Here is a 22784-nt window from a genome sequence, read left to right on the forward strand (position 1 = left end):
TGAAATTGAGCCAGAAACATAGGAACACAAACAATGTTACGTCGTCCCAAAAAGGATCAAACAGAAGCTTATCTGCAATAAATACGTGATTTGGAGCATTTGCAAGAAATAAGTCAATACTACAGAAGCCACAGCTAGCTTGAAAAAAATTCTTAAAATCCTCACCCTTGTTTACTGTAAGTATGCATCCTGGTTTCTTAGGAACAGCTGACTCAGGATGAGTGTGCCCAAAATACTCAAGCAGGGGATCGGTACAAGCCAGCAAGGAAGGCTATGACCTTTAGATCTGCATCTGGGGTAGGTTTTATTTTGTTATCACCTTCATCATTTTAAAAACATCACTGGGAAAAAAATGGGTCTTTCATGTCTGCAGGAAGGAACACGGTGACCTTATTACTGCCCTTGGGATTTTAAGGACAGCAGAACCAAGCAGCGCGCAAACCAACCTCAACGAGCCAAACCGTAGGGGGCTCCATCATATACATTTTTGATAAATGTAGTGACAGGCATTTAGAAGGGTTTGACCCCTGACCTCACCCCGTCTATAAAACACCCACACCCTCCCCGTGTGTTTCACAATCATCAGCAAAATAACCGGTTGTCATGGAAGCATAGAGTCAACACTGGCCGTTCTCGCCTCTCTTTCCTAGTGCACACTCACGCCTTCACGTGAGGGCGCCTCACGCTGGGCTGGATTTGCTGAGGGCGGACTCCGCTTCAGTGAAAGATCCCACTGTTTTGTGGATTTTACCCATTAATCACACAGAAACCCCCCCCCCCCCCCAAAGCTTCCTGAGAATGTCTCCCTGAACGCTGAGATGGAGCGTGCATACTCCCCAGCCTAAAGCACTCTGGGGCCCTACCCTCGGCCAGTCACTCCACCTGGGGCCTGTACTACGAAGCGGGGTTACTGGCTTATTGGGGTAACTTGTCGGATTTAAGGTACCACAGTTTAAATTCATATTCATTCACTTACATTTTGCCCAGACTACCTTAAATCCGACAAGTTACCCCGATAAGCCAGTAACCCCGCTTCGTAGTACAGGCCACTGGTCTCTCTCGAGCACCTCCATCAGACCCAGGAGGAAGGAGCCTGCCCGAATGGCTGAACATCTCGCACGCCATTAGAGGGCACAGGCGCTCGTCACAGGAGCGCTTAGCATTCACCATGAAGCTCTTTGCCCAAGCCCCCCTGTTAAATGCAATCGAGTGCCCAAGCCCCCCTGTTAAATGCAATCGAGTGCAGCTATCCGGACCTGGGTCCATGGGAGCGAGGTCCAGCAGGGGAGCTGGCGGGTGACATGGATCAGCTGGACGAGGCGGGGGTGGGCGGACAGGCATCCGGGACGGGGCCGCCCATCGAGCCGCCCAGACGGAGAGTCGCCCCGCCGACGGCGCAGAACCCCGGCGAGCACATCAGTTTTCCCCGTTGCTACAGCAACCGCTTGCTTTCCGTGTCAACTGCAGCTCGGTTACCATGGGGATGTGTATACAGAAAAAAATACTATGTGGAGCGGCTGGGGACCAGGTGGCAGTGAACCGTGAGAGTCACATTGAAGCCCACAGATAGAGGAACAGTGCACTGCGGCCATGAGCTGGAACAAGGAAAAACACACAGACACACACAAACATGCACGCACATTCATTTCTATGGGCATAACCCTAAGCCCAACCTTAACCCCTACCCAGCCCTAACCATAACCAAGTAACCAAACAAAATTCGAGACTTCTGGCATTTTTAGTTCTTTGATTGCAGTCACTGATTTTTAGAAAATTGAGGTTATCCTTGTGGGGACTAAAAAAATGTCCTGGTCCCCAAAGAAATGAATTAAAATGACTAAAATAGATACATTCATATGCACGCACGCACGCACACACACCCACACACACTTCTCTCCTGTCAATGTGACCTGAGTAAACAGCAGAGACTGCACTCCCAACGTTTCTTCAGACACCACCAAACTAAACCCTCCAGGCTGAAAATGAGGATTACAGTAAATATTTGAGTGCTGATTCCATAGCGATAAACAGAGAGCGTGCATGGTAACCCGCACTGCTGATTAAGTAATGAAGAACACACGCGGCCACAGGGTCATGGAGGGCTGGGGGACCGTACTCAGTCCCAGCTTTACTGGGTATTGACACCCCTCACCCAAGTCTTGAACCCAGGCTGACTAATGTGAGCCAGAACCCCCTCCAGTTTTAACCCAAAATGCACAGATACCAGTACACAAGGCCAGCTGTCCACGGGAAGGAGGGTACAGTCACCTGGGCCCCTGCACACTGTCCCCAACTCACATGGCGTTTGTTTCGCTTTTAGTAATTTCACATTTACAGTACCATTCATTTGAACCTGGTCCTCTATGCTGGTTTTTGATTAAAACTCTGATACCTGGCCTTTTCCCACACATTCCCTGCTCCATCAGGTTTGTTTCCTGTTAAACGGATGCAGTATTGTTACTGACATAAAATAAATCTTATTAAATTCTTGCTGTAACCTCATTTAGGTATATTCTGCATGGAAGCTGAAGCAGCGTGTCTCTCAGTGTGGATTGTGGACCTCCGGCCTGGGGGTGGCGCCACCCTACCTGGCTCCGGTCCTTGTCCACCTTCTTGAAGCACTTATTGAGGGACAGGTTGTGCCTGACCGAGTTCTTCCAGCCAGTGGGGGCACTGGCGAAGTACGGGAAGTGCTCCAGGATCCAGTTGTAGATGTCCTTGACAGGCAGCCGCTTGGCGGGCGCCTCCTCGATGGCCATGAAGATGAGGCAGCTGAAGGAGTAGGGCGGCTTGCCGTTGGGGTCGCGGCGCAGGTCGCCGGGTGCCTCAGGGGGCGCCGGCGAGGGGGGTGGGCGCCGGCCGGGCTCCTGCACGGGGCTGACGCTGCGCAGCACCGCGTCGCCGCCGAAGCTGTTGAGGAGGTCGGCGGTTTCATGCAGCCAGTTCAGGTTGGTGAGCTCCTCGTCCTCTGGCTTAAGGACGGGCGAGAGCGGCAGCGGCAGCCCCAGCACCGCCGCCTCCTGCAGCGCCTCCCCCAAGGAGCTGGCGCGGCAGAACGGGCTGAGCCCACGGGCCACGCTGACGCCAGGGCTCTCCGCCTTCTTACTGGGGGGCATGACGGGGCCCATCAGGGCCAAGATACCTGGGGAGGCAGAAAAAGCAACGATTCAGGGAGGTGAGGGGAGTGAGCATCTTCTCCCCAGGAAGCAGATTCGCACACCACTGCCCTAAAACGCAGAGCGCTGGAGCGCAGAGCACTGGAGCGCAGAGCCATTCATACAGCTGGACACTGTACTGATGGCCAGAGGCGGAAAGTTCAGGTCCAGGTAGTACAAATCCAGACCAGGATTGTGTTCCAACCAACCAGTTGAGTACTCTGTAAATGTGGCTCTTTTTATACTCTTTTTAAACTTGGTTGAAACAAAATTTTGGTCTGGATTTGTACTTTCTGAACCTGAACTTTCCACCTCTGCTGATGGCCCAGAAGCCCAAACAAACTCCGGGCTGGAAGCGGTCAGGACAATATGTTTAGCCCCCATGTGACGACCTTAACTGATGGTTCAAATCTACCAAGGAATGAAAACCTAGGCCTTCCCTGACTCAGTCCCATTCGAATACATCCCTGAGTTAAACGCCAGTGTTGCGTTAACGAATCTCCAGGCTCTCAAAACACCTCGGAGCAGACAGAATGCGGGGCACACCAGCCCGAGCACACAGCTGCCCATACGCAAACTGAGACGCACAAAGACACCTTTGTAACAGGCCAGCGGCAGCTGTGGAATGAGAGGAATGCAGGGAGGTGTGAACATCGTGGGTGATTATGATACATGGGTTTGACGCGCCCATCTCAGAGGGAACACGCCAACGGCAGCGAAGCGGACCGTGAAACACGCATACAGCACTTGAAACAGTCGCGAATGCTACAAATAAATGCATACATACACACGCCATGCCATAAGCATAGCCACACGCAATGCTACACGGCCGACACTGCATTTAGCTGCATGCACATTTCTAAAAAAACACACACATATACACTGGCTCACACTGGGTCTCCATCATTCTCAGCCGAAGAGAATGACCACCTGTCTTCCACCCACTGATCCAGTACAGAAAGGAGCCAAACCCAGGAGGGCAAAAACCTGGGACTAGATGCCAGTCCTTTGCAGGGCACACCCATATTCACGGGCCATTCAGAGAAACCTGCAGAACACGAGGAGAACATGCAAACTCTCAGATTAAGGATTCGAACCCCTAACCCTGGAGAGTGAGGCTATGGTGCTACCCACTAAGCCACCGCATCACTGGCCTTCCCTGTAGCTGTTCCAGTAGATGTGGTGGGCTTGGCGGGTGTCAGTGCTTTTAGGGACCCACACTGTAACGAGTGACCTGGTGGGGGCGCTGAGGGACCCCTCAACGGCTCACATGGTGTCAGTGACCTGCCCCGTTACAGCCTGACCTGGTGGGGGCGCTGAGGGACCCCTCAACGGCTCACATGGTGTCAGTGACCTGCACCGTTACAGCCTGACCTGGTGGGGGCGCTGAGGGACCCCTCAACGGCTCACATGGTGTCAGTGACCTGCACCGTTACAGCCTGACCTGGTGGGGGCGCTGAGGGACCCCTCAACGGCTCACATGGTGTCAGTGACCTGCACCGTTACAGCCTGACCTGGTGGGGGCGCTGAGGGACCCCTCAACGGCTCACATGGTGTCAGTGACCTGCACCGTTACAGCCTGACCTGGTGGGGGCGCTGAGGGACCCCTCAACGGCTCACATGGTGTCAGTGACCTGCACCGTTACAGCCTGACCTGGTGGGGGCGCTGAGGGACCCCTCAACGGCTCACATCGTGTCAGTGACGTGTATCATTATCTGCTGATGTGGCCTCGTTCTGATTGATTTATCTGCATCCGTCTCCGGCTGTAGGCAGCCTCAGCTGCTCCTCCCCGCGTATCTAATTAAGTGAACTGTCATGTTTATACTGTTTAATCCCCTGTTTTAAAAGCCCCTGTGATCCCACGCAGTTGGCGAGAATACTGGCCCGTAATATGGCAATTAGCGCTGGTTGCTCTAAGGCCGCGTGCTGCCAGCGACGCCGGCATGGCAGAGGTGCCCATCCTCCAGGGCGGCCCGGCGGACGTCGGGCCCGGCGGACGCGCAGCAGGACTTTCTTAACCAGATTACCCAAATGGTGGACAGACAAACATAATAATTAATAATAATAATAATAATAATAATAATAATAATAATAATAATAATAATAATAATAATAAATGTGACAGTCACGTAAGCCTCCGGCTGACATCAGAGCAGATGAGGACATTAATTTGAAGGTACCTGCTTAGCTGCTTAAGCCCCATACAGAATCCTTCTGTCACACCCTCGAGTCCGATACACAATTACTCCGGTAAACTGTCCAAGCATCCAAATAATCAGCCAGGACATTCAGACCGCTTCTCCAGAAAAAAGCACCTGATAACCAAAAATGTATAAACTAGTGAAACAGACTCTCCAGAATTTGATAAATACGCCAATTTACCACAATAAGGCGAAGGGCTTTCGGAGCCCGTCCCTCGACCAGTGTGAGGCATAGCTTGTGGTTTGATTCCGCGGGGAATAACGAGACTTTGATCCGTACAACATCGCCCCAATAAACATTATGACCTCATCCACGCTCACCAAAGGACATAAACACTGGACATGTGACCGCTTGTGATTTAACAACCCATCAAATTAGTGCCCGAGGTATCTACGGGATAAGGTCCGTAAGGCGAGGTCCGCAAACAGGGAGTCGTTTTATTACAGCAAGCGCCACCGCCTCCGAGATATCACCGGCGTGATAGGAATGCAATCCCCCCCCCCGTTAATGGAATTTTAATTACAAACGTCAAAATGTTTACCCAATAATCTGGGCCACTAAAATGCAGGATGGCAAACGTAAACAGATCACTTCTGAAAGGGTGAGGAAGAGCAGCGTGTGAGCGTCTAATCGCTGCGTGAGGTATCTAAGGTACTGCAGGAAGCCGCGGTCGCCCGCTCAGAGCAGACGCAGACATGCTAATTATATTTCTATGCTCGCCGGCCCCTGAGTCTGTGAGCCGGAAAATTATATTACAGCTGACAGTAAAGTCATTTAATTGTGCTGTTGCTATGACAACAAACGGTTCTATTTGGGCCTCGCTGAACTGCTAGACGCATCCCAGAGGGATGCATGCGCTCCTCTCAAAACACGCTTACTTTCTCGGAGACTGCCGCCTGAAGGTCGACCTCCCCAAACACCTGGCCGCTAAATTTGGGCGACAGGACCTGCAGATGGCGTGGTCCCCTAACGTCTATCTGACATTAAATGAATCCCCTCGCCCGGAGGTGCGCTTAGGGCCTGGAAATTCGCTAACTACAGAATGACGTTTAACTTGAGGAGGTATAGCTGCGATTCAGGATGGGCTGAAAGTTTAACCTAAATAACGCAATTAGATTTAAAAAAAAAAAAAAAAAAAAAAAAAAAAAAAAAAAAAAACTCGAGAAGAATAAAATAAATCAGATGTTTAACTCCGCAAATGATTGGGCTAGAAGCCCACATGCTGCCTGCAATAGTTCCACCCAGAAATATTATTATTTTATTTATCTGTTTGTTTATATATTGGTTTTGTCATGGTGTCGTGCCCCAGAGAAACATGTGGGGGGAAATAAATACCTCGTCCTCCGCTTCTCCATCGCCGGTCATAGAAAACAGAAGTCACGCACACAAAAAGACCAATTCAATTCCTACACAAATGCCTTTAAAAGCCTCCGCTGGATTATTCTGCAGTGAGCCAATGGCGTGTGAGAGCGAGCGGGGCCACTGGAGCGGGGCTCAGATTTACTTTCAGGCTCTCTTGTCTGACTGATCTCGACATTAACACAAGCGGCTGTGGTCAAAACCTCTTTTCAGACCGATCAGAATGAGCGAGAAAGGCTTTGGAGTCCTCCTCCTCCGGCTCGGCCCGGGAGACTCGCATTTGCATAAAGAGCTCCTTTGAACTTCCGAGGCACCGGCAGGATGCAGAAGCTCGCGTGCGCGATGGTTTCCCCGTCCGAAAGTCGAGGCTACAGCTGAAGTGATGAACAGTGTGCAGGAAGAGCATCTCCGTTCTCATCCCGGGGCGGGACGGCGGACGGATCCGCAGGGAGGATGACGGCGGGGTCAGACTAATGCCACGGCAGAGGAAATGCCGAAACAAGGAGCCACGCTCGCCGGCCGAGGGGAAAGATAAATAAAGCAGAATGCATAGCGCTGCACTGTTCCCTCAGGGATGGACATGGGAGGCGGTCGACGGGGGGGGGGGGGCAGAACAGCACGTGGGCTGTGCGGAATTCGAGGGGCAAGGTGGAACCAATCAATGAGAACGACCCCGGTCACATGACACACACAAACATGCACAGCTGTCATGCACACATGCGCGCACACCCATAATTCCTCAGGCTGTACTGCAGATAGCAACAGGTCTCGGCATCAGAGGTAGCTTCCCGGAAACTCTAAGCTATTGCACGCTGGGGCAGGGCATAGCCTGCGGCGCAGCCCCCGTTCTACACGCCCCCACACGCCTCCTTCTGAAACACCTTTTTGCTATATCGGTAAAAGCGAACCCCCAACACAGACCCGCCCCCCCCCCGCGGGGGAGTCCTTGACTGAAGGGCGGCCCTCTTGAGTAAACAAACAAGGCGTTTATCGGCAATGATAAGGCTGCTGTCGGCTACGCTGGCGTTAGTCGGGCCGAGCGTGGAAAGAGGCAGCCTGGCCAAGCTTGTTGGAGAGGCCGAGGCAGCCTGAGCAGCTGTTACGGAGGGCTGAAGATGGGCGCTTAATTCTCACAATGCACTGCAGTTGCTGCACCGTATGGACATTCCCTAAGTTCACGCAGATGGATACGATGTAGAAACTCCCGTTTATGCAATCTGTGCATGGGGTGAGAGGGGCGCGCGTGCCGCTCTCGTGCCGACTCACACGAAGGCTGTTTGCGGCTGGGTGACTGGCAGGCTCTTGCAGCGGTAATGAACTGCCCTCTGAGGCAGTGACCCGGCTAAGCAGGCAGCCGGGCCAAAGTAAACTCTAGGGACAGCGTCGCTAAGGGTACAGCGATCTCATTATCCCCAGGGTGCAATCCGCCACAGCTTTGGATTGGATTCTGCGGATGTTTGGGGTGGGTCAAAGGTCAAATCCCGCCACAATGGAAGCTGCCGCAATGCCCCCACTGCTCCCTGCGAAGCGCTACGCCGCCCACAGTGACCCCTGACTGTCCCCGGCCGTCCGCTGTAACGAATGCTGGACACGTAACGGCACAAAGCCATTAAAACGCGATGACAGCTGTCAGTTTGCTGACGGCTCCGCTTACGTACCAAAGGAATCATGAAAAAGGTGGGAAACGCTGATTCATCGTTAGGAAACACAAACATAAAACATAAATTATTAACGATAAACACTTCTCGTTTAGGTTCAACAGATGCAGCCCCAAAACACCAAAACCGGCACGTTTATTTTAATTATTGAGACTGTATGACTGTCAGCTTACTTTTCCATCATAAAGGGTTTATAAAGGGATTATAGCTGGGCTGCTTCGTTCCTACAGCCGGACGCTGGCCTCAGCTGCTGGGTAACCTCCTTCACTCACCTGGAACTCTGCCTCCAGTCTCATACCCCCCCGATCCTCTATGAGTCTCACATGCTTTCACATCTCCGCTGGCCCTGAGTGGAGCAGGTTAGTGGGGAACAAACATGGGCTAAACCCACAGCGGCAGCTCAGGCAAGCCCCGACTCATCCTGCCTTGCGTGCCCAGCTGAATTCCACGGCCCCCTTTCCCATGTCGGGGGGGGGGGGGGAGGGGGTGAGCCTCGATAACCTGTCTGGCGAGCGCAACCCCTGGTGTGTCTCATTGGATGAAATCGTCCATTTCTACGTGGCATCCACGCTATGGAACAGACATCTCTGGCAGCAGTAGGCAGGGATACTGGGGGGCACATCAAAGCGGTGGGGGGGGGACACCGCATTCGGCACAGAAATCATTGCAGTAACAGCTCTAACATATAAATATGTATTAATATATCACTATTTACTGATGGTTAGTGTATGCTCACAAGTGGATCTATGTTTGTATACTGATAATTATTGCATTAAAAAAAAATAATAAATGGAAAAGCTTTAAAAGCTTTTATGTCAAATACTAATGAAAAAGTTCCTGCAATCAAAGAAGATAACCTGTTTATATCTGTCCCAGCCATTTTTTGCATTCAATAAAGGTAAAATATTACAAATAAACAAAAATTGAGAAACTATTTAACATTCATACATTTACCAGCAACGTTTAAAAACTTTAAATAATGAACCAAAAAGCTTGGTGAGTTGCAGTTAAAGTGAAAAAGGTGGGTCTGATGTAAACCACAGTGACATGGAGCTGCGGCGAAACGTCCTGCAGAAATGACAGGACCGTAAACGGCAGGAGCACAGCCACCCGACAGGCACCAGGCCCACAGCCACCCCTGACAGGCACCAGGCCCACAGCCACCCGACAGGCACCAGGCCCACAGCCACCCCGGACAGGCACCAGGCCCACAGCCACCCGACAGGCACCAGGCCCACAGCCACCCGACAGGCACCAGGCCCACAGCCACCCGACAGGCACCAGGCCCACAGCCACCCGACAGGCACCAGGCCCACAGCCACCCCTGACAGGCACCAGGCCCACAGAATCAGCTGCTGTTCTTCCTCCTCGGTAGCTTAGCCGCTTCCATCTCTAACCCCCTGAATTTCAGGCCTAAATGGACGCTTTGTCTGGGCTTTGTGCAGTCGGGCTTCCAAACACACAGCCGTGTTTAAACTAGGGATTCCAGACTCGAGTTACGCGTCGTCGGAACGGAGACGGATTGTTCTTAAGGAGCGTCGGCAGCCACAGCAGCCCGGGCCACAGATGAGAGCCGCTTTCCGCAGCCATCAAGAAGCCTCGCTAAAAAGCGCAAACATTTCACGGACTCGGTCCCACAAATCAAAGTCGACTGTTCTGCCCGATTCATTTTGCAGACATGCAATGGACTCATCCCCAGACCCCAAAAAACAATAATCAGAGCTGTTTTCCCAGCCACACCGCGCACGTCAGCTTTTAAATGTCACTTTATTAAAGCGAGACTCTCTAGCGAGCTCTAATCGCGACGCTGCTCCTGTTTCTTGAGTTTTACGCCTTAATTACAGACTAACCACTAACACTGCCTGCTTTCTTACATTTTTATCGCGCATATCATGCCAGTAATACAGCTAATAAATGCTTTGTACCATGTGGGTCACTTTCATTAATTAATAGCAGAACCAAATTAAAGGGACAGACATTGTTTTGGTGTAATCTAATTGGACCCCCTACATCAAACTGTAATCCCCCCCAAGCCCATAGTGGCTCCACTATTAGGTTGAGGTCGAGGGTCACTTAGCCCCACAGTGGGGGGGGGTGCCATTCCATTATGCTTAGTACCTCAACACAGCCCTGGTTTTGGGGTGGGGGAGGGAGGGGCAAAGGCACCGCCTCTTAGGGTCATTTTTGTTCCAGTTAAAAATTAGTCCCTGTCCCCCTGCCCCCCCATGGAGAGGATCTATCTTGTGGGGTGACCGTCTGAGTGGCCTGAATCTTTATTTACGCCCCCCTCCACCCACCGCAAGAGAAAAAGTTAGCATTACTTAGCTTGCAACCAAAACTGAACTCGCCTACCTTAAAAAGTTAGACAGACCACAGCTCTGCATTCATCAAGATGAATCAATTCAGGCTGAACACCTCAATCGGGCTGCTGGGACTTAAGCATGAAAGGCTTTGGCCCGTAAACTGAGATCTGATCCGATCCTCACAGACCGTGATGCCACACACATTGAGTCTGAATAATACAAACAAAACGGGGCCAGCGGGTATTAAAGGAATAAAGCGTCGGCAGGCTTTCCCTCCCTCCCCGTGCGATACGCACTTTTCCAGCTTCATACTGCACTCACACACAGAGGCCCAGAACGCCTGTTTTCAGGCCAGATATTATACGACAACAAACAAAGCTGAGCTACGCATCAGGTTATTAAAACCTTATCATTATTATAAAATAATAAACAAAGGAAACACTGCATGGTGGCACAGCGGTTTGCACTGCTGCCTCACTGGGTTCGAGTCTCCACCATGGCTCCGTGTGTGTGTGGTCTGCATGTTCTCCCCGTGTCGTTGAGTTTCCTCTGAGGTTCATTGGAGTTACCAAAATTGCCTGCAGGTGTGCATGTGTTCATGAATGGTGTGTGACTGTGCCCTGCGATGGGTTGGTGCCCCATCCTGGGTTTTTCCCTGCCTTGCGCCCATAGCCTCCAGGATAGGCTCCAGACCCCACCTGGGACCCTAAACAGGACTAGGGCTTTCAGAAAATGGATGGATGGATGGAAACATGACCCCGACAGTAGCCTTCCATTTACAGTTTAAATACCGTTTAAAAAGTGGCTGATGTGCCGGTTTCACCACTCGCTTCTGCTCTGTTGTACAGTGGAAATGAGACCCCTGGAATAACATTCGCTGACTGGGATGTGAGCTGCTGCAACCCAGCAGACGGCTTCAGGAAAAACAGGAGGGGCCGCGACGGAAAACTCATTAAACGAATCACAGGATGAGAGCAGCAGAAGTTTGTTTTTCTGTCACCGAGGCTGGCAGCTAGCTGGCCTAGCAGGAGGACGGGATCTGACGGTGGCCCTGGCAACCGTGTCACCGCGAGCGGAGCTGCCTGGCGAACGCACGCACTGGTCACCTTGGAAACCGGGGGGTGGAGGGGAGAGGGGGGTTTAATGGCTAACGGAGTTAATTCCATCACCCGTGAACTTCACATCGAGGACACGGGGAGGGGGGTTCGAAACATCCATCTCGATCTCCGTTAGCGGCGTGGAATCGGGAGCACTTTCCCTCCCGGCTGGCATTCACACCTCGGCCCTCTCTCCTCGCTCTCAGCACTCGCACATATGTGTGCCGTCCTTCCCAGTGCGGTAATGGATCACCGCGAGACGCCAGCCGCCATTACTCATCGCCGCCCGCGCACCTCCGGACTCTCCCGCTGCGCCCACCAAGCGGGATCTGCCGCTGGGGTCCGCTTTCTCCCACCCGGAAAAACTGCCGCACTCTGGGGGGGGGAGCAGCCCTCCGCGGGGACTCCTCAACCCTCAGAACTGCAAACAAAAACACTAAATCGTGGCGTTGATGATGGGTCGGTGAGTTGGCGAAATAACTCGATTCGGGGGATTGGCGATCCAGATGGGGCTATGTACACCACAGCTGACCCTCCATAACCAAACCGCGCTCCTAACGCACATCGGCACTCATTCGGCCTCAGGAATTCTTCTCAGCGGTTCTGTGCCTTGGATTATGGTGCCTAACCTGAGATGGTTCTTCGGTATACCTGTCAGTCTATGGACGTGAAACTGCATGTGGAGTGGACTGCCCGGGCGAAGGCAGATTGGTAACATGGAATCCTGGAAACCTCAGCTTTTGGGCTTACTCTGCTTTCCATCTCCATATAACTATCCCTCCTTGTCAAGGCGAGAGAAAGAGCATAAAGCCATCTAACAAGAAGTGAAAGAGGCAGGAGCATCTTCCTGAGAGGCAGGCTAACGGGATCTCTGGGCTCATTGGAGTTTTACTTACACAAAAATGTTCTGAGGGCAGAACGAAAAATGACTGGTTCAGAGAGATAACCAATCAGATTGTAGGGGAGGTGGGTCCACGCAGCTAGAGAAGGCAGAACCAAGACATCTGATTGGCTGGTCCTGCCTACTCTCATTGCTTGGACCCACCTCCTCCTAACTCCCACGAGCTTTTTCATGCATTTAAATCTCCATGCAGTAAAGCCACATTTAAACTCTAGATGACTGAAACCCAAGAGGGCCCAGAGAGCTGTCGCTACACCCCCCCCCCAAAACAAAAACAATAAAACACACCCAGAGATGATCTACCGAGGGAACATCACAGGACCAAGAGGGACCACAAATCTGATTAGGCGGAACAAGTGGCAGGGAACGCTGAGGTGGATGGGAAGGAACCTGGAGGGCATGGGGAAGGTCTCCTGGAATGGGGGGGGGGGCAAATGAGGATGTGGCCAGGAAGGGCCACCAAAGTGCAGAGATGTCCATTTGAAAGTTCTCCTGGACTGGCGACATGAGACCTTGCAGGGACTCCCGTCTCACTTTCGAGTGCTCACAGCCACCAATCGAGTGTTGCGTCTTAGCCGCTAGGAAAGGAGGGGCGCGGGGGGGGATGACGCACATGAGTGAGGAAGCCACAATTAATTCAGCAAATCCGCAGCTCTGAGACGTGTACAGGCATGACATTTGCTGGGCTTCCAGTTCTGCAGAGAAAAGAGCAATGCGTCCCGATTAAGCCTTCTCGCCGCCATGTGGGGGCGCCGCCAGTGTGCGGATGACTCCATTAACAGCCGCTTTCTTCTTTAAATGGTGTTTTCTTTCGAGCAAATCAAGCCATTCCTAATCTCTGTTAAGAGGATGGGAAACGTGAGCGTCTGCACCGACAACATGATTACACCGCACAATAAAAGATGGCAGCTGGCAGACTATGAGAAATCAAGCGTTGTGTTTAACTAACCGACATGCACAAACATGGTAATCTCAACAGCTCCTGACAGGCAGAAAGCAAATAAATGCACATGTATCACATTTTGAAATGAATTTAATTAGCCGGCATGTTTATATAACGCGCGTGCATACACTATACACTCACTGAGTAATTCAATTTATTTCAAAATCCTAGCATAATACATTTATATGGCTTGTGCCAAGTATAATACACACTCACACACACACATATATATATATGGTTTGTGACTAGTATTCTATATAAATATAGGTACAGTATATCACTGTATAAACATAATGTACTGGTATTTATATATACCAGCGGATGCACTCACACATGATCACACACCTGACTCGTCTAACAAGACACAGCTCCCTGCAGCAGCGAATGAGGAAAATTTGTTAACCAATTTAAAACCAGGAACTTATTTAAAGACCTGAGGAGCTTGGATAGCACCTGTGCCGCCGACACACAGGTTCCCCACGAGTGATGCGGTTGCCTGGCAACGCCCAAGCTGCAGGTCCTGGGCTGGTGGTGGGAAGCCAATCGGCAGTTCCGCCATTGCCAAGGACTGCCCGTTCAACTGGGATGGACGGACCGAGTGGTACCCCCCTCCCCCCCCACCTCCAATCGCCTTTTCAACCCTCCTGTTCCGGAAATCAATAGAATACTGGTTTTCATGCCTTGCTCACTCACTGCACTGGGGGCGCTATGCTCAGGCTGTCCACTCAGGCTCCGCCTTTCTGCTGACACATACGTCACATTTTCTCTGGACCCTCATTGGCATGATCCAGGTGGGCGGAGCCAAGTCGAGGTCACAGAGACATTCGATTGGCTGAGAGTGAGAGAATAAGTCCCGGCGATAAAGCCGCTCCTCTCTGTATACAGAGCTGAAATCTCCTCGTGGTGAACATGCACACAGCTGGAACCGAGCGCTCCGCCGGAACCATTCCTGTGTGACTCCATGTGGGCTGGCCGACGTTAAGCCGTGTTCTGGCAAGTGGAGAGTAAGGAGCTGTCCACCGTGAGGGCACAGGGAGCCTGGGAGCGCCGGCTTGGACGGAACGGGCAGGGATCCCGCCCCGCTGGGGACGCCGGCTCGCTTGCGGGTCCGTCTGCTCACCGGAACCCATGCAGCCGCAGTGGTAGCCTCCCCGTCCTCCATCGCCCTGCGAGCTGAGCCACTTATCTCCTCAAAACAGTTATGCGGTGCTCTGTCACAGGCCCAAAGTTTGTGCTTGTTGATGATGCCATGGAAACAAAGGGTGGGGGGGGGGGGCAGGGGGCAGGGCTGAGACAGAAGGGGCCAGTTAGACTCAAGGGGCATGTCGGTTGGCACGATGCCCCGTCCTGCTTCCTTCTCACGGAAAGTTCAGCTCGGAGAGAAGCCAGGTTCAAAAGTTTAAGTAAAGAAATGCCACGGAGCCGCTGCTAATGTCGCGAGGCAGCCGAGCCGCTTCTAAGCAAATAGCCCGTGCGGCCCTCAAAAATAAAGGCAGGACTGACAGCCTGTTTAGGGGCTCTGCGTTATAGCTGCACCAGGCCAATTAAACGTTGCAAACAGGATGGAGATCTGAGTGATGGGGGTGGGGATCAAACGCACGTTGGGTTTACTTCATTAACTCTTCAAGTGAATGTCTGTACATTGCGCATTATTCACAGGACCATACGAGGAAAGTACAAATCCCGATCAAGATTTTATTTTAACCAACCAGTTAAGTATATAGAGCACAGCTGAAACAAAAACTTGGTCAGGATTTGTACATTCTGGACCTGACCTTTCGACCTCTGCCATTATTATAGCAATGTGGATCACAAGTTTCCTGTTAGAAAGACTACTGTGAGATCAGTGCAATTCCACTTCCGCCCGACCTGGTTTTATGCTAAATTTGTGCTAAGCATTAAAGTACCACGCAAGTTTGGGGTCAGAGCTGCATCTGCCAAACCATATTCCCCAGTTCCTCCCAAAACACAAACCTCATGGGGAAAATCGGGCTAAGTGATGAAGAGACCCGTGGGTGCCCCTGCAGGCCGAAGCAGGCAGGGAGCCACTGCATCCATTCCCATAAACAGGAAAGACGTTCTGGTGTCCCCTCTGAGAACCTGTGTGAACCTGGACTATGGAACAGCCCTGCTTTGACTGCCTATCATGGAGAGACTCCAAAACACCATTTTTAAACAAAATTCTCTGCAAGACATTGCTGGGCTTCTGCAGTTTTGTCAAAAGTGCAGCCTGAATATCAAAGTGAATGCTGTGACTCAGCTAACCTCAGATGACCGCGCTCGTGTTCTGTCAAGCATGACAATTCCTGTCTTATTAATTAGGTGAAGATTACTCTGCAAATCTAAGGCCACTGGAAGCATTTTAAAGCAAATGTTATTCGGCCTGCTCTTGCCTGTTATGCAGAGAAGAATCAGGAAGAGGAGAGATGCAACAAGAGAGATAAGACAGCAACTAGACTGCCCAGGGTGGCTTCCCTGTCACGCATGGGCGGGACCACGAAGCTGATGGGCGAGACTTGGAGGCTGATGGGCAGGAGCTCATACAATCACCCTCACCTCATTTTACAAGTTTGCACAAGCCTCCGTATGGAATGCTATCACAATATCAAGCTGACGAGCCCAAGCAGAAAGGGTGCGTTAAAGCATCCGTAGCCCTCCTATCAGCTCGAGGAGCTCCACCTCCACCTGAGTAGCCACTCCCACTAATTACCACTTCAGCTGAAGACGGACTGGATGAAGAGTGAGGGAACAGGACAGACTCAAAATATTCCTCCAGAGCATAGATCCAGCTTCTGGCATCAGCCATGACCCAGTGAAAATCAGGACTGACAAAATAATTGCCTACTTGCACAACACTACCAGAAGTCCTGCTTCTATTCTAGGATACTCTGATCTGGTTGAGGTGGGCCCAGAACTCTAATCCTCCCTGAACATCTTGGGGCAACTGGTTCTCCGTTACCAGTACCTTTCTAACAATCCCTGCACCCCCCTCCTCTGAATGGCTGATTTGTGGTACCAGCAAGAGGGTTATTATCCAGGGTCGTCTCATGGTCACTTGGTCTAAGCACTACACTGATCAGAGCTTGGTCAGGGAAAATGTATCAGCCATCACAGATATACTGTGAAAGGCGGCCCGGAATGTTTCACTCTGTGAGGAAGCTCCTCCCCTTCAGCCAGTAAGCAGCAGGCTTGCAAAAAACAAGGACCGCAGAGATTTATGGACGGCAGGCCAGAACCAAGCCATTGAACAGCCAATACAGATACGAACGGCACCCATGGTGACTTCTGAAATAAGCCTGGTGGTGCCACTTCTTAAGGTAACAGGTTTTACGCCGGAAGGGAAACAGGTGCGCAAGACCTGCCCGACAGCCATGCGGTCGTCTGCGGCAGAGCCGTGTCGAGGAGGGGCCGCGGAGGACCGCGCCAACAGATGGGAGTGCTACCAGCGATGGTTCCATTCTCCGGGAAAGTGTGCCATTAGTTGGTGCTTTCACCAAACCATCAGAGAGAGCACTGCCGCGGGGATCCCTTCCAGGAAGCTGAGACACTCCTCTGCAGAGCAGGGGAGGCTGAGGGGAAGCGCTCCCTCTCCATCTATCAAAACAGAAAAACTACCTCTCACTAAAGATGCTGGCTGTGTCCAGAGCAGGGTGGCCGTTTTGTTGATGGGGACAAAACCTTCTCACGCTCATCCGGCTTCTCCTTTTCCCTGCTTACAAGGCCATGGACCAAAGCCACCCCTCTTGGGGAATAGAAAACTTTTCTTTTCACTGCTATGGTCCTGCTATGGAGTGTTTTTACAGTACTTCTCCCTCAAAAAAAGAAAATATTGGACATCTTGCAAACAAAACAATTTCTAACCTTTTAATTAAACAGTTAAAGAAAACTGCAATCCTGCTTTCTCCTGTGTAATCAATAGCTGTGTTCAACGTTGCTTTTCACAGGTAGAGACCGTTTTCCTTCCCTCTGACTGATTCACAGGGGATGAAGGACACAAAAGCATTCAAAGGACACAAACGCACTCTTAATTTTATCGATCTAGAATCAACTGCTTCATATACCTCCCATTTGCAGATGTGCACACGCCGTAGCAAAACACACAGCCAGTGATGCAAAACACTCAAAGCTAAAATGTTAACGCTAACAGAAACTAAAGCTAAAATGTTAACGCTAACAGAAAAGTAGCCCAGAAAAAAAGGAAGGTGTTCTTTCCAGGGCCATTAATCATCTGGCGACCCTATAAATACCACTGGAGCTATTCGTCTCCTGAATGTGGTGACATTTTGTAGCTGTTTAGCACAATAAAGGAGGCAAATATTTAGACAACTAGATCTATTTTATGGGCATAATGTTGGCAGCGTAGAAGTGTATCAAAGATTCACAGTGTTAAGACGCACAGCAGGCCCGAGGAGATCTCGGAGGACAGGACAGATCCTTGTTCCGCTCATGTTGTGCACGTGCCAGATGCCAACCAGACTAAAGGTTCCCCAAGAAGAACCCAAGGGAGGAGGTCACATGGGAATATCACATCCACACAAGCTGCTTCTGCCCTGCACAGCCAGAGTGAGCATGACGCACTTCCTGCCGCAGATAATCGAACAATCCCGGTCAACAGGAAATCCCTTTTAGCAAGAGCCCACCCCCCCGCAGTCACAGGCAATCTGCCCCCTGCCACCCTGCAGACGCGCTTCCCCGGTCCCGTCACAATGGGCCACATTTACGTTGAGATGAGAACGGCTACACGGGCGTGAAGGACAGCTGCAGACTCAGACGCGTAACGCCCACAGACTCGTCGAAAATAGCCGAGCCTTTGGATTTAGACACAAACACCTGCAAAGTATTAAATGGCTGCCACAGCGCCCATGCTGGACACACACGCATCCCCCAACCCCGCCATCTGCACAAACGCTAGCAGACACCACACCGTCTGACGCAAACACCCACACCAGTGTGCGGAACAGCCAACGGTAGGGCTACAAAGCTTCTGTTCGTAAGTTTCTAAAAAGGGCCAAGGGCCAGATTTGGTCCCAGGTAGTGGGTAACTGGCCATGGGCAAACAGGCAGGAACCAGGGACCTCATTGGCCGACAAGAGGGCGCGCAAATATCATGCGACTCCCCATCCCGGAAAATCAATTAGCCTCCAGCGGCGCTGGCCATGACATCAGCGCCCAGAAATAGACACAACTCTGGCGCATTACAGCTGCTGGCTCAGGACGGAGCCTCACTCCAGGTGCTCACATCCAACTCACAAAAGCTAAAGGGGGGGGGGGGGTATATTTCCACGAATCACCTACTGCTACAGCTACCCACCGTGACAGCCTGCGGCAAGGGCGGAAAGCACCAGCCAAACAAGATTCGCTCGCTTAAAAAGTAGGCGTTCCTATGTTAACCATGCCCGGAAACCACAAGAACCACACTGAATGGGATAACTGAGCTGTACAGCAAGAGAGCAAGCGACCCTGCAGGATACAGGCCTTCCCAGGGAGCCTGCATACCTTCCAGCCTCCCCCCTCACCGCCGACTCGCTGACCTGACGTGACCCGACCTTCTTTCATTGACCCGTTCTAAAATCTGAACCTGATCCACAATGAGCGGCCCCGTTTCTGTAGGTGTGGCGGACTGTCGGCTGGCGGGCCAGAGTCACCACATGAGGGCGCCCTTTCTGGCAGCGCACTGCAGGGGAAAAGGCTCTGGCGGAATCCACTGGCAGGTTTGCGGCAGGACAGACGCTAAGTCACCCTGAGCTCTACAGAGAAGAACAAACGTCCAGTGAGACGCGTGTATAAACTGACTGCAGGACAGTGACGTTCTCGGGGAGGAAACGCATTTCTCATCGATAACTGGTAGAGCGTCTTCACAGTCACATTTCACGTAATATTATTTTACACATTTACCTGCAAGATTAGTTCATTAGTTCACAGTCAGCCCAAAATTAGCTCGCTTTCAAGCATTTTCAATCACACCCCTGCACTAACACTATATGAATGGTCCTGCTGGGCCAAGCAGACCTTGAGCCTTCCTATTCAGAATTTACACCATCCTGCTATAGGCCTGCTGTCTATGCACCACTACAAACTGAATAATAATAATAATAATAATAATAATAATAATAATATTAGCGGTATTATGGTCTCAATGAAGCAGCTATTTACCTGATGTAGTGTAACAAGTATCAGGATAGAGGCAAACTCCACCTTAATCATTCCTATCTGCACATGAATATCATAAATAGATTTGTACATTGAAAACGTCGACTCAGGACACTTATTTCGTTATTCATAGGCTTTGCAGTTAAACAGCCTGTAAGGCCATGACTGATAGGGACGGTCACCATGCTACTGGCAGGGTACAGTGATGAGTCCTGTCCATCCCAATCATGAGGACAACAAACTGCAGACCTTTTTAGTATAAGAACAGCAGAATAGCGGGATTTGGACAAAAGAAAGCAGATGTATTTAGCCTGTGCCAGAAAAAATAAACCAGTAAAAAAAAAAGTGGAATATTAAGATGATTTGTGGCAGTTTTATGACCAAACTGCAGTGCTACGAGCTTCCACACGGTGACATTGCCCATGTCAAGGGCCACACAAAGTGCTGCTCTGGGTCTCAGAGCGACAGGAAGGTGCAGCAGAAAGGTCGTCATGTTCAAGGCAGAGACCACCCCATCACAAAATACATTAACGTCCCTCCATCTCCATAACGTGTCGGAAAGAGACAGAGAGATGCTCAAACTCATGTAAACATGCCTGCCAGACCTGAGCTCCCCCAGCGCGTCTGTGCTGGGGGCCGGGGGGGTTGTGGCGTCGGACATTGTGAATGGACGTGCCTCCACAAGTGCCGTGTGTATTTCAGAGGCGAGCCCGCCGCCACTCTCCTCAGATGAAATGAAAATTCCTCAATGAACACTGCTTTTGTCTCCCCACAATGGGAACACTTCAAGTCTGACAGCACTCCCAGAGGAACTGGGGGGGGCGGAGGGGGGTGACGCGGGTACTCTCTCAATGTGAATTACATGTGTGTACACCAATCACAATAACAATTAACAACTAAAATTCTCAAGTATGCCCTGCGTGGGTGTGTCCAGCCCATCTATATATACATAGTCATATAGTGAATATACACTATATATAGTCAGTTCAAGACGGGGTCCAGGAAGTGGAATTAAAGACACACTCGCTCATTCTCCGGAGTAAACACACTCACACGGGCACAGAAAGCTGCAGAGACGAAAATACGTTCCTCTGCATTCCCAATCAAACGATATAAGCAAAGTGACTTCCTTTGCTGCGCCGCTGCGCCCCCGGGAAGGCGGACCGGGAGCGTGGCTCTCCCTCGGCTCCGGTGCATCTGAACACATCTGCTTCATGCACTCTTTACGGACTGCTTTCCATTAGCGCGCCGTACTCTCAGCGGCCACCCCGCGTCCAGAGCGTCCCCTTCACTGGGGGAAGTTATTTCACCCCGAAACGCCGCATCGAGCGCAATCGCACATCTCACAGTCCTACAGCAGTTAGAGGGAATAGCCGCGGTGTCACTCGGTGGAGAAAATCTCTAAACCCCCCTCCGCTCCAACCATGCCCGACCAAAGCAGAAAAAGTTCATTCCTGAAAAGGCTTAATCCCCGTACCGACAGTACCTGGACCATCCGCACGAACCTACCCCCAAACTGTCTGCCTTTCCCCTCCCGGGACTTGCGCTCCCCTCCCTGAGCCCCACGAACTCTATTTATTTCAGTCTCATCGTACGACGGTAGCACATGCCTGCACTGAAACGCACTTGGTTTGTGGGTGTGGGAGGGGATCCGCCAGGCTGCGCGGAGCGCCAGGACGGGGAAGGAGCGGTGGCAAAGTCACCTTTTAATCCCGGTCGTCTCCGGTGGGGCCCCTCCACATGGGCGTCTGCTCCGGACTGGGCTCCTTAAATCCCAAAGGTTGGTCCCTCCATTTGGGCTGTGGTTTGGGTTTTCTGGCAGTGGCCGGGCGCAGCTGCAGCGGCTCCCTCTCTCTCTCTGGCACTCTCTCTCTCTCTTCTCTCTATACCTCTCCTCCACTCCACTCCTTTCCTCTCCTGTACTCTCTCCTTCTCTGAGCTCCGGAGCGCAGCTCTGTGACTGAGGCAGTTGGACGGGCAGCGCGGGCTCCTCCCAGGTCCTAGCGCCCCCCGGATGCCACGCGTTACTCCGGTTTACCTCTCAGCCAGACCGTGTTTAGGCGATTGAGAGATTGAGAGTTTCCATGACAAAACATGCTTTAGTGGGGTGGGGAGGTTAGGAAACGGCAAGATTGGTTCCTTATCGGAACCACCTGTGTAAAGCGCTTTCAACGTTATGGCCCATCACTTTAAAAAATTGACGTCAAATTCCACAAGACTGCAAGAGAAAGAAGCCCCAAAACACAGCTCACCTTGCCCCAGACAATGCAGGAAAACTACAGGTTTCAGGGAAAAAAACAACTCTCAGAAAACTGCCTTTATATTTACACTTGAAAGTGTTAAAGCAATGGGTAACACCTTACTTAAAGGGGCACAAATTAATATGTAGTAATACATAATAATTAATGTATTAATTAACCAGAAATTTAGTGTTAGTTATGTACTGATCCCATGTTCGTTCCTCAGTAAATCAATTGTAATGGCTCATGTATTCCATACAGTTACAGCATTTGTTCATGATTCGTACTTGAGTATTAACTGAGTTACCAAGTTACTTGTGAATCTGTAAGTAAAGTTTTACCATTAACTTAAAATAAAAGGCACCTCAAAACCATGTGAGTAGCCCAGTCAAGAATAGATTTGAAAGGACACCGTCTGTGTAGGTATGTGTGTAAGCTTAACTTAAGGACTTAAATCCCATTGGGAGTTGTGCAATTATGACACAGTGATTTCCGCATCTAACATCAACACATCGCTTGAGTCATCAAGGGGTTATTCCAGCAAACATAACCATTACCTCATTTAAATTACTCAGAAAAGCGATAAAGTCCATTGTGTAACAGAAGCAATCAATCTGTCACAAACAGCAAGGCCCGTATGTTGTCAGCCGATGTTTTGATGCTGTGAAAACAGGATGGATTTATGAAGCTCCAGCGAATAAGGCTCACTGGGTCAGGGAACTTCAAATGATGCCAGAAAACAAGAATGAAAGCTCCATTACATTCTTTGTGCAAA

General features: G+C 51.0%; 1 protein-coding gene across 2 annotated transcripts in view; it reads right to left on the reverse strand.

The window, feature by feature from the left end:
• The window catches only part of LOC111841766 (forkhead box protein N3-like), a 61849-nt gene extending 39760 nt beyond the window's left edge, over nucleotides 1–22089 (reverse strand). Inside the window, exons 1-2 of one of the 2 annotated variants that reach the window (XM_023807744.2) lie at nucleotides 21473–21867; nucleotides 2589–3142 (exon numbers count right to left, since the gene is read on the reverse strand). In XM_023807744.2, the coding sequence (XP_023663512.1) occupies nucleotides 2589–3128 (540 nt within the window). In that variant the 5' untranslated portion in view covers nucleotides 3129–3142; nucleotides 21473–21867. Of the gene's footprint in view, nucleotides 1–2588; nucleotides 3143–21472 lie in introns of both variants that reach the window. The other variant, XM_072702661.1, reaches the window with a different exon arrangement.
• Between the last annotated feature and the right edge of the window lie 695 nt (nucleotides 22090–22784).

This window comes from Paramormyrops kingsleyae, chromosome 19 (assembly GCF_048594095.1).
Source record: "Paramormyrops kingsleyae isolate MSU_618 chromosome 19, PKINGS_0.4, whole genome shotgun sequence".
NCBI lineage: Eukaryota > Metazoa > Chordata > Actinopteri > Osteoglossiformes > Mormyridae > Paramormyrops > Paramormyrops kingsleyae.